This window comes from Mizuhopecten yessoensis, unplaced genomic scaffold (assembly GCF_002113885.1).
Source record: "Mizuhopecten yessoensis strain PY_sf001 unplaced genomic scaffold, ASM211388v2 scaffold1411, whole genome shotgun sequence".
Taxonomy (NCBI): domain Eukaryota; kingdom Metazoa; phylum Mollusca; class Bivalvia; order Pectinida; family Pectinidae; genus Mizuhopecten; species Mizuhopecten yessoensis.
The window spans coordinates 134,426-147,430 of record NW_018404033.1 but is presented as its reverse complement, the minus strand read 5'-3'; the positions used below and the strand labels follow the sequence as shown (position 1 = coordinate 147,430).

Sequence of the window (13,005 nt, the reverse complement as noted above, 5' to 3'; positions counted from 1 at the left end):
ATGGTTTCCATATTTCCTACCCACACACAGTTCCTATACTTCCTAACCACACACAGTTCCTATACTCCCTACCCACACACGGTTCCTATACTTCCTACCGACACACAGTTCCTATACCTCCTCCCCACACATGGTTTCCATATTTCCTACCCACACAGTTCCTATACTTCCTACCCACACATGGCTCCTATATTTCCTACCCACACAGAGTTCCTATACTTCCTACCCACACAAACTTCAATGGATAATTCCTACCCACACAAGGTTCCTATACTTCCTTCCCACACAAGGTTCCTATACTTCCTACCCGCACAAGGTTCCTATACTTCCTTCCCACACACGGTTCCTATACTTCCTACCAACACCCAGTTCCTATACCTCCTACCCACACATGGTTTCCATATTTCCTACCCACACACAGCTCCTATACTTCCTAACCACACACAGTTCCTATACTCCCTACCCACACACGGTTCCTATACTTCCTACCCACACATGGTTCCCATATTTCCTACCCACACACAGTTCCTATACTTCCTACCAACACAAAGTTCCTATACTCCCTACCGACACATGGTTCCTATACTTCCTACCTACACACAGTTCCTATACTTCCTACCCACACATGGTTTCCATATTTCCTACCCACACACAGTTCCTATACCTCCTACCCACACATGGTTTCCATATTTCCTACCCACACANTCTACCCACACAAGGTTCCTATACTTCCTACCTACACAAGGTTCCTATACTTCCTACCCACACACGTTTCCTATACTTCCTACCCACACACGGTTCCTATCCTTCCTACCCACACATGGTTACTATACTTCCTACCCGCACAAAGTTCCTATACTTCCTACCTACACAAGGATCCTATACTTCCTACCCACAGGTTCCTATACTTTTACCCACACACGGCTCCTATACTTCCTACCCACACACGGTTCCTATCCTTCCTACCCACACATGGTTCCTATACTTCCTACCCACACAAAGTTCCTATACTTCCTTCCCACACACGGTTCCTATACTTCCTACACACACAAGGTTCCTATACTTCCTACCCACAAAAAGTTCCTATACTTCCTTCCCACACAAGGTTCCTATACTTCCTACCCACACACGGTTCCTATTCTTCCTACCCTATTCTTCCTACCCACACAAGTACCCACACACGGTGTCTATACATCCTACCCACACAAGGTTCCTATACTTCCTACCCACACACGGTTCCTATTCTTCCTACCCACACAAGGTTCCTATACTTCCTTCCCACACACGGTTCCTATACTTTCTACCCACACATGGTTTCTATACTTCCTACCCACACAGTTCCTATACTCCCTACCTACACACGGTTCCTATACTCCCTGCCCACACACAGTTTCTATACTTCCTACCTACACACAGTTCCTATACCTCCTACCTACACAAGGTTCCTATACTTCCTACCCACAAAAAATTCCGATACTTTCTACTCACACAAGGTTACTATACTTCCTACCTACACAAGGTTCCTATACTTCCTACCCACACAAAGTTCCATGGATACTTCCTCCCCCCACAAGGTTCCTATACTCCCTATCCACACACAGTACCCATACTTCCTACCAACACGAGGTTCCTATACTTCCTACCCACACACGATTCCTATACTTCCTACCCACACATGGTTCCCATATTTCCTACCCACACACAGTTCCTATGCTTCCTACCCACACAAAGTTCCATGGATACTTCCTACCCACACAAGGTTCCTGTACTCCCTATCCACACACAGTTCCCATACTTCCTACCAACACGAGGTTCCCATACTTCCTACCTACACACAATTCCTATACTTCCTACCCACACAAGGTTTCTATACTTTCTACCCACACACAGTTCCTATACTTCCTTCCCACACAAAGTTCCTATACTCCCTACCCACACACGGTTCCTATACTTCCTACCTACACACAGTTCCCATACCTCCTACCCACACATGGTTTCCATTTTTCCTTCCCACACAGTTCCTATACTTCCTACCCACACATCGTTCCCATATTTCCTACCCACACACAGTTCCTATACTCCCTGCCCACCCATGGTTCCTATACTTCCTACCTATAAACAATTCCTATACTTCCTACCCACACAAGGTTTCTATACTTTCTACCCACACACAGTTCCTATACTTCCTATCCACACAAGGTTCCTATACTTCCTACCCACAAAAAATTCCGATACTTTCTACTCACACAAGGTTACTATACTTCCTACCTACACAAGGTTCCTAAACTTCCTACCCACACACAGTTCCTATACTCCCTGCCCACCCATGGTTCCTATACTTCCTACCTATAAACAATTCCTATACTTCCTACCCACACATGGTTCCCATATTTCCTACCCACACACAGTTCCTATGCTTCCTACCCACACAAAGTTCCATGGATACTTCCTACCCACACAAGGTTCCTGTACTTCCTTCCCACACACGGTTCCTATATTTCCTACCCACACAAGGTTCCTATACTTCCTACCCACACACGGTTCCTATACTCCCTATCCACACACAGTTCCCATACTTCCTACCAACACGAGGTTCCTATACTTCCTACCTACACACAATTCCTATACTTCCTACCCACACATGGTTCCCATATTTCCTACCCACACACAGTTCCTATGCTTCCTACCCACACAAAGTTCCATGGATACTTCCTACCCACACAAGGTTCCTATACTCCCTATCCACACACAGTTCCCATACTTCCTACCAACACGAGGTTCCTATGCTTCCTACCCACACATGGTTCCTATACTTTCTACCAACACGAGGTTCCTATACTTCCTACCCACACACGTACCTATACTTCCTATCCACACATGGTTCCTATACTTCCTACCCACACACATTTCCTATACTTCCTACCCACACACAGTTCCTATACTTCCTACTCACACAAATTTCCATACATACTTCTTACCCACACAAGGCTCCTATAAAACCTACCCACACACAGTTCCTATACTTCCTACCTGCACATGGTATCCTTTTACCCACACACGGTTCCTATACTTCCTACCCACACAAGGTTCCTATACTTCCTACCTACACAAGGTTCCTATACTTCCTTACCAAACACGGTTCCTATCCTTCCTACCCACACATGGTTCCTATACTTCCTACCAACACAAAGTTCCTATACTTCCTTCCCACACAAGGTTCCTATACTTCCTACCCACACACGGTTCCTATACTTCCTACCCACACAAAGTTCCTATACACCCTACCTACACACGGTTCCTATACTCCCTACCCACACACGGTTCCTACACTCCCTACCCAAACACGGTTCCTATACTCCCTACCCACACAAGGTTCCTATAATTCCTACCCACACAAAATTCCTATACCTGCCTCCCACGCACGGTTCCTATACTTCCTACAAACACAAAGTTCCTATACTTCCTACCCACACAAAGTTCCTATACTTTCTACCCACACACGGTTCCTATACNACACAAGGTTCCAATACTTCCTACCCACACACAGTTCCTATACTTCCTACCAACACACAGTTCCTATACCTCCTACCCACCCACAATTCCTATTCTTTCTACCTGCACATGGTTCCTATCCCTCCTACCCACACACAATTCCTATTCTTTCTACCTGCACATGGTTCCTATACCTCCTACCCACACACAGTTCCTATGCTTCCTACCCACACAAAGTTCCATGGATACTTCCTACACTTCCTACCCACACATGGTTCCTATACCTCCTACCCACACACAGTTCCTATACTTCCTACCTACACAAGGTTCCTATACTTCCTACCCACACACGGTTCCTATACTTCCTTACCACACACGGTTCATATACTTCCTACCCACAAACGGTTCCTATACTTCCTACCCACACAAGGTTCCTATACTCCTTACCCACACACGGTTCCTATACTCCCTACCCACACAAAGTTCCTATACTCCCTACTCACACAAAGTTCCTATACTCCCTACCCACACAAAGTTCCTATACTTCCTACCCACACAAAGTTCCTATACTTCCTTCCCACACACGGTTCCTATACTTCCTACCCAAACAAGGTTCCTATACTTCCTACCTACACACAGTTCCTATACTTCCTTCCCACACACGGTTCCTATACTTCCTACCCACACAAAGTTCCTATACACCCTACCTACACACGGTTCCTATACTCCCTACCCACACACGATTCCTACACTCCCTACCCACACACGGTTCCTATACTCTCTACCCACACAAAGTTCCTATACTTCATACCCACACACGGTTCCTATACTCCCTGCCCACACACGGTTCCTATACTTCCTACCCACAAACGGTTCCTATACTTCCTACCCACACAAGGTTCCTATACTTTCTACCTACACACAGTTCCTATACTTCCTTCCCACACACGGTTCCTATACTTCCTACCCAAACAAGGTTCCTATACTTTCTACCTACACACAGTTCCTATACTTCCTTCCCACACACGGTTCCTATACTTCCTACCCACACACGGTTCCTATACTTCCTTCCCACACACGGTTCATATACTTCCTACCCACAAACGGTTCCTATACTTCCTACCCACATATGGTTCCTATACTTCCTACCAACACAAAGTTCCTATACTTCCTTCCCACACACGGTTCCTATACTTCCTACCCAAACAAGGTTCCTATACTTCCTACCTACACACAGTTCCTATACTTCCTTCCCACACACGGTTCCTATACTTCCTACCCACACACGGTTCCTATACTCCCTGCCCACACACGGTTCCTATACTTCCTACCCACAAACGGTTCCTATACTTCCTACCCACACATGGTTCCTATACTTCCTACCCACACAAAGTTCCTATACACCCTACCTACACACGGTTCCTATACTCCCTACCCACACACGGTTCCTACACTCCCTACCCACACCCGGTTCCTATACTCTCTACCCACACAAAGTTCCTATACTTCCTACCCACACAAAGTTCCTATACTCCCTACCCACACAAAGTTCCTATACTCCCTACTCACACACGGTTCCTATACTCCCTACCCACACACGGTTCCTACACTCCCTACCCACACACGGTTCCTATACTCTCTACCCACACAAAGTTCCTATACTTCCTACCCACACACGGTTCCTATACTCCCTGCCCACACACGGTTCCTATACTTCCTACCCACAAAAAGTTCCTGTATAAGGCTTATATAAATAATAGCTTTTAAAATGTTGTAAGATATTTCTTCTGTTTTTTATCGCTCTCGGTTATATAGGGCGATATATGTGAATTTATGCTTGGGGTCAAGGTCAAATAGACGTTGATCTTATCAACCTCATTTCATTACACCACACTGACCTTCATATCAATTAAAGTCTGACATCCATTCATCATATGGTAGTCAAGATTCATTGGGCCAGCTACACGGTTTTATACCCGGCCCAGCTACACGGTTTTATACCCGGGCCAGCTACATAGTTTTATATCCGGGCCAGCTACACGGTTTTATACCCGGGCCAGCTACATGGTTTTCCCTGGCTAGCTACACAGTTTTATACCCAGGCTAGCTATATGGTTTTCCCTGGCTAGCTACACAGTTTTATACCCAGGCCAGCTACATGGTTTTATACCCAGGCCAGCTCCATGGTTTTATACCCAGGCCAGCTTCATGGTTTTATACCCGGGCCTGCTACACAGTTTTATACCCAGGCTAGCTACACGGTTTTATACCCGGGCCAGCTACACGGTTTTATACCTGGGCCAGCTACACGGTTTTCCCTGGCTAGCTACACAGTTGTATACCCAGGCCAGCTACATGGTTTTCCCTGGCTAGCTTCATGGTTTTATACCAAGGCTAGCTACATGGTTTTCCCTGGCTAGCTACACAGTTTTATACCCAGGCTAGCTACATGGTTTTATACCCAGGCTAGCTACACGGTTTTATATCCGGTCCAGCTATGCGGTTTTATACTCGAGGCCATACTGAGGCTGAATTGAATCATTTATCATTTCTACATTGAACATTTTTTCAAATTCTTTTTTTTGAAGCAATTATATGCTAAATAATTCCGTTGGACCAGCTGAGCTAAAAAAATAAAAGCTGACCCTTTGATGTAAAGCATATCCTCTATGTATCACTGCAGAAAGTATCAACAGAGTAAGACCCTTAGAACTCAAGTTATAACAGATAATAATTTGATGCAAAAGGACAGAGAGCAAATATTTGCCAGGTAAAAATGTGAACATGGTATGCACTAAGTCCTGGAACATTCACATGCAATAGATACAATTAAACCAAAATGATAACATACCTGCTACTCTGTCCTCTGGGAGGGGGTTGGTATGGAGGTGACCTTACCATAGCAGCAGGCGTGTATGGTGGGGAGCTGACCCCGACAGAGGGGGTGTAGGGTGGGGAATGTAAACCATCATGTGGAGAGGACATATTACTGGACCATCGTGTACTTCCTGTGCTCCCACCCAAGGATGAAGTGTTGTGTGGAAAGTCAAATGCTGTATGGCCTTGTGGCGACTTGCTGCAATTCACAGAGCTATGAGACTGACTAGACCTGTACTTGTTGGTATACTTCTGACTACCTCTGATATCACGGTCGAGGTGTCGAGCAGGCTTATTGCGTACGCGAGGTGGAGGATGCTGTTCAAACCCCTCTTTAGGTGGGAAGTCTGGCCCAAAGGACCCAACAGTATAGCGTTTGTGAGCCTGACGTGAGCTCCGAGAACTGCCCGTGTTTCTGTGAGAATAGTCAGGCAAAATGTGAGAGTCCTGTTGCTGGAATGGAGGCACAGAGGCAGTGTTGTGTAGATATTGATTAGACTTGCTGCTGAACTTTGGGGAGTTGATGGGCGAGGGGGAGCCAAGCTGTAAGGTGGAATCACTGCTCTGTGGACTATGCCGATATTTACCAGTAAGTGTAGAATCACTACTCTGTGGGCTGTGACGCACCGCCACATATGAAGCACCTGTTCGCTCTGGTGGTGTCGGGGGTGTTTTTGGAACCAGCCTTTCTGGATTTATCAATGCCTCAAGTGTAGGGCGCTCATGCCTACGCTGTGGAAACATCACAGTGCCATTACTAGCTGTAGGATAAACACGACAGCACTTTGGCCAAGTGCCACTGTTTTCACTCTCCAGCTCACGTTTACGAGATGTTTTATTCTCAGGTTTATTTGCAGTTAGTTTTTCATGCATACTGGTACCAGCAAGAGGCATATCAAACTCCCCTATTATATCATCAGGAGACCTGCAAGTGTTCACATACACACTTTGTGACATCAAATCTTGCTGTTTCAGCGTTCCATCATCAACCTCATTTCGTTCCTGACTTTTATGTCTATGTTTGAACATTTTAATTTTCTCAAGCACACTATGTCTGTTTGGTTTATCCAAGTCCCTCTCCTGGTAACGTTTGTCCTTATGTCTGGACGGAGGTCCGGGACTGTCCAGACTGTCTGTCTGGGATCCACTACTACGCATCTTTGTACTACTTTTCCCACTGTCAGAGGTTATGTTTCCGTCCCACATTGACTGAGGTTTGAGAGGGGGACTCTCTGGCTTAGTTAACCGGTGTGAGATTTGCTCCGAGAGATGAGACAGACTTGTCAGTGGGACGGGAATGGGAGAAGAACCAGCTGAGTTGATCCCAAGGGGTGATGTTTGTCGCCAGATCTCCATAACACAAGAGTCCCGGCAGTCATCCAGGAGTCGCATCAGCTCCTTAGCACTGAGACTCTCCACAGATTTACCATTCACCTGTTACACAAAAAGTACTGTCATTGCCAAGTAAGCAGACAGACAAAATAGCAACCCATGTTGGTGCAGGTATGTAAGCAACTTCCATTTTATGTTACGATTCCATGACACAATCTTTTAATGGATTTTAATCCCTGATAAAAAAAAAATTCAATGTACCAAGACAAGAATGAGGGTTACTTTTTTACTTTTGGGTACTTAAAACTTAAAACTTTTTTTTGCTTTTTTTTTAGTGAACAAGAGGCCCAGAGGGCCTGTATCGCTCACCTTGATAATAAAGTAACCATGGAAAATTATTCTTAATACATAAACTACCTCCAACGGTTCAGAAGAAGAAGGATTTTAAAGATTTTAATCTCAAATACCCCTATTGGGCCCCCAACTCTGCACCCAGTGGGGCCACACCCTCCGTTTATACAAAATGTATTCCCCTTCCCCCAAGGATGTTCAAGACTAAATCAGGATAAAACCCTTTATCCCTACGGTAGAAGAAGGCATTTCAAGATTTTACCTCTATTTCCCCTATTGGGCCCCAACCCTTTGCCCCCAGGGGGGCCACATCCACCATTTATACAAATTTTGAGTCCCCTTGCAAGAAGGATGCTCTAGAACTAACTGGGATTAAGTCCCTTCATCCAAATGGTAGAAGAAAGATTTCAAAGCTTTAACCTCTATTTCCCCTATTTGGCACCGCAAGTCTGCCCCCAGGGGGTTCAAACCCCCCATTTATACAAAATTGAAAGCCCTTTGCCCAAGGATGTTTCAGACCAAATTTGGATAAAATTCCTTAATCTTTATGGTAGAAGAAGGATTTAAAGGTTTACCTCTATTTCCCTATTCAGCCACACCCCTCTGCCCCTAGGGGGGCCACACCCACCGTTTATACAAAATTTAGTCCCCTTGGCCCAAGGATGCTCTAGACTAAATATGGATAAAATCCCTTCATCCCTATAGTAGAAGAAGGATTTTAAAGGTTTTACCTCTATTTCCCCTATTGGGCCCCGCCCCGCCCCTATGCCCCCAGGGGAGCCACAGCCACGGTTTATACATCATTGAATGCCCTTGGCCCAAGGGTGCTCCAGACCAAATTCAGTCAAAATCTACTGGGCCGTTCAGGACAAGTAGTATTTTAAAGGAAAAGTTGACAGACGGACCACGAACGCCGCACCATGGCATAAGCGCAACGGTCCTTCGGACCAGGTGAGCTAAAAACGTTCTCTTGTCTACATGTTTTCAGCTTTCTTTATTATATAGCAAGAGTAAATATTGAATTGTGAGACTTACCCCAACGATCCTGTCTCCTGTGACCAGAAGACCTTCCTTAGCAACAACAGAACCAGGACTTATGCGACTTACATATAAGCCATGCTCTATGTAGATTCCAGTCTCTGAAAAAACAGACTTTAGCAAGTCAAACACAACCACAAATTCAGACCCCAATAGATATTCTAGTCCCTGCATGAAGAAACAAATTCAGACCACAATAGATTCTAGTCCCTGAAGAAACAAATTCAGATCCCAATAGATTCTAGTCCCTGAAGAAACTAATTCAGACCACAATAGATTCTAGTCCCTGAAGAAACAAATTCAGACCACAATAGATTCTAGTCCCTGAAGAAACAAATTCAGACCACAATAGATTCTAGTCCCTGAAGAAACAAATTCAGACCACAATAGATTCTAGTCCCTGAAGAAACAAATTCAGACCACAATAGATTCTAGTCCCTGAAGAAACAAATTCAGACCACAATAGATTCTAGTCCCTGAAGAAACAAATTCAGACCACAATAGATTCTAGTCCCTGAAGAAACAAATTCAGACCACAATAGATTCTAGTCCCTGAAGAAACAAATTCAGACCACAATAGATTCTAGTCCCTGAAGAAACAAATTCAGACCACAATAGATTCTAGTCCCTGAAGAAACAAATTCAGACCACAATAGATTCTAGTCCCTGAAGAAACAAATTCAGACCACAATAGATTCTAGTCCCTGAAGAAACAAATTCAGACCGCAATAGACTCTAGTCCCTGAGGAAACAAATTCCTGCAAGTTAAATATGACACACAAAATTCAAACACAGAATTTGACAGATTTTGCGCTATAGGTTATCGACAACTTGACAGACACAAAGTTTAAGCCAACCCTCTTTATCAATTGATCAGTGGCATTTATGAATGCAAGCTTGTAATATTTCAACATTGCTGATTTAACACTGAGCTAGCTACAGTTATTTGTATGTACACTTTGTTGTATGAGATAACACTGAGCTAGCTACAGTTATCTGTATGTACACTTTGCTGTATGAGATAACACTAAGGTAGCTACAGTTATCTGTATGAACACTTTACTGTATGAGTTTACACTAAGGTAGCTACAGTTATGCGTATGTACATTTTGCTGTATGAGTTAACACTGAGCTAGAAACAGTTGTGCGTATGTACACTTTGTTGTATGAGATAACACTGAGCTAGCTACAGATATCTATATGTACACTTTGCTGTATGAGATAACATTGAACTAGAAACAGTTATGCGTATGTACGCTTTGTTGAATGAGATAACACTGAGCTAGCTACAGTTATCTATATGTACACTTTGCTGTATGAGATAACACTGACCTAGCTACAGTTATTTGTATGTATACTTTAATGTATGAGATAACACTAAGGTAGCTACAGTTATCTGTATGTACACTTTGCTGTATGAGATAACACTAAGGTAGCTACAGTTATCGATATGCACACTTTGCTGTATCCGATAAGACTGAGCTAGCTACATTTATCTAAATGAACACTTTGCTGTATGAGTTTACACTAAGGTAGCTACAGTTATCTGTTTGTTCACTTTGCGGTATGTGATAACACTAAGGTAGCTACAGTTATCTGTATGTTCACTTTACTGTATGAGATAACACTAAGGTAGCTACAGTTATCTATATGTACACTTTCCTGTATGAGTTAACACTAAGCTAGCTACAGTTATCTGTATGTTCACTTTGCTGTATGAGATAACACTGACCTAGCTACAGTTATCTGTATGTTCACTTTACTGTATGAGTTAACACTGAGCTAGCTACAGTAATCTATATGTACACTTTCCTGTATGAGTTAACACTAAGGTAGCTACAGTTATCTGTATGAACACTTTCCTGTATGAGATAACACTGACCTAGCTACAGTTATCTGTATGTTCACTTTGCTGTATGAGGTAACACTGACCTAGCTACAGTTATCTGTATGTTCACTTTGCTGTATGAGATAACACTAAGCTAGCTACAGTTATCTATATGTACACTTTGCTGTATGTGATAACACTAAGGTAGCTACAGTTATCTATATGTACACTTTGCTGTATGAGATAACACTAAGCTAGCTAGTTATCTGTATGTATACTTTACTGTATGAGATAACACTAAGCTAGCTACAGTTATCTATATGTACACTTTCCTGTATGAGATAACACTAAGCTAGCTACAGTTATCTGTATGTTCACTTTGCTGTATGAGATAACACTAAGCTAGCTACAGTTATCTATATGTACACTTTGCTGTATGAGTTATCGCTGAGCTAGCTAGTTATCTGTATGTATACTTTGCTGTATGAGTTAACACTGATAATCCTTATGTACACTTGGCATTATGACTGAATATATGTTTTACTGAGTACAATGCATAGCAAGGCAATCCATTGTCCTTAACCAGTAAGGATCTACCTACAGCAAGAAAGTATTCTGATACAAAATCCAGTATTTTTTTCGAATGATTGCAGTTAGAGTTCAAAATAAAGATCACGGTGACTTGTTTTCACTAGAGTTAATACTGCCATCTCAGGATATAGCTGCATACCAAAACAAATTCAAATGGTAAAGTAAAAGATCAAAGCATGTACAAACTGGTTACCCTAAGTGAAATTATATAGGCTCCGTCAATGACTGAGGTCAGAGGACAAGTCATTCATCATGGTGACCTACTTTTCGCATACTGCCCATTATAAAATATACCTGCATATTGAATATGGTTAATCTTGGTGAAATAGCATAGAGGATATGCCCTGGACAAGCTTTTCAAAGGTTAAGATTCAGATGTCAATGCAAAAGTCACAGTGACCTATTTCTCATCCACTCCACTCTACCATCCAGAGATGTACTTGCATACCAAATCTGGCTACTTCAGGTGAAATAGTATAGAAGATATGCTCCAGAAAAACATTTCTACTGTTAATGACTATTGACAAAAATTACCTTTTCCAAGAGAAATATTCAACTGCAGCGGCTGCCAGACTCGGGGAGTGATGCAACGACGCCGTCTCACCAACTGTGTACAACATATCGCACAAAACACTGGTTATCTAACATTAGACCAATTCAGAAAATTGACTCAATATCTTACAAAAATATTTAAAATTTTAGAATAACAAATCTTTCTATTAATAAGTGGTAAATTTTAACAACCACAAGAGGTTTAGGAATTCATGCTTTCAGAGACAACAGATGACATTTACTATAACAAGTAATAAAAGATGACTTTCAATTAACATTATAAGCTGTATAAACAATAAAACTCACTGAACACATGTATCAGAGCTATTGTAGACAAGAGGCCCAATGGGCCTGCATCGCTCACCTAGTATAAATCTCACACTTGTAACCTTAAAAGTGATCTAAAATAAAGCTACAGGAAAAATATCAGTATTTATGATTAAAATTCATTCAAAAGATCCTGTTAATTTCTTTTAAAACATTTCACCCCTCCGATTGAAAGTCGAACAAAGTCATTATGTTGAACAAATTTTATAGCCTTTCATCTCAACTTGCAAAGTATCAACATCCTGGGACCCATGGTTATTCAGAAGAGGTCGTTTAAAGATTTTAAACAAATTTGACACTTGTGACCTTGAATTTAAGTCAAAGTCATTCACTTTAACAAACATAGTAGTCCTCGATCCCAGCATGCTACTGACTAAATATCAACATCCTGAGCCTTTTGGTTATTCATCAGAAGTTGTTTAAAGGTTTTTTAAGACAATTGACCCCTGTGACCTTGAATATGGGTGAAGGTCATGCATTTGAACAAACTTGGTAGCCCTTAACCCAAGCATGCTACTGGCCAAATATCATCTCCCTGGGCAGTTTGGTTATCGAGAAGAAGATGTTTAAAGTTTTTAACATATTTGACCCCTGTGACCTTGAAAATGGGTGAAGGT

At 42.6% G+C, this 13,005-nt stretch overlaps 2 protein-coding genes and 1 long non-coding RNA gene across 3 annotated transcripts in view; 1 reads left to right on the top strand and 2 right to left on the bottom strand.

Moving 5' to 3' along the window:
* Nucleotides 1-5,274, top strand: part of LOC110461996 (adhesive plaque matrix protein-like) — a 10,075-nt gene extending 4,801 nt beyond the window's left edge. Inside the window, exons 3-5 of the mRNA XM_021515759.1 lie at nucleotides 707-1,131; nucleotides 3,217-3,506; nucleotides 5,175-5,274. Coding sequence (XP_021371434.1) covers nucleotides 707-1,131; nucleotides 3,217-3,506; nucleotides 5,175-5,259 — 800 coding nt within the window. The 3' untranslated portion in view covers nucleotides 5,260-5,274. The remainder of the gene's footprint in view (nucleotides 1-706; nucleotides 1,132-3,216; nucleotides 3,507-5,174) is intronic.
* LOC110462016 (disks large homolog 5-like) overlaps nucleotides 1-13,005 on the bottom strand; it is a gene marked incomplete at its 3' end in the record, with an annotated part of 193,122 nt that overhangs the window by 94,562 nt on the left and 85,555 nt on the right. Inside the window, exons 8-10 of the mRNA XM_021515790.1 lie at nucleotides 12,044-12,116; nucleotides 9,088-9,191; nucleotides 6,344-7,803 (exon numbers count right to left, since the gene is read on the bottom strand). Coding sequence (XP_021371465.1) covers nucleotides 6,344-7,803; nucleotides 9,088-9,191; nucleotides 12,044-12,116 — 1,637 coding nt within the window. The remainder of the gene's footprint in view (nucleotides 1-6,343; nucleotides 7,804-9,087; nucleotides 9,192-12,043; nucleotides 12,117-13,005) is intronic.
* On the bottom strand, nucleotides 645-3,222 carry LOC110462007. Its single transcript, XR_002464215.1, has 3 exons — nucleotides 3,052-3,222; nucleotides 2,366-2,609; nucleotides 645-664 (listed from the first exon to the last, which is right to left on the bottom strand). It is a non-coding gene; the product is annotated as an uncharacterized LOC110462007 (long non-coding RNA).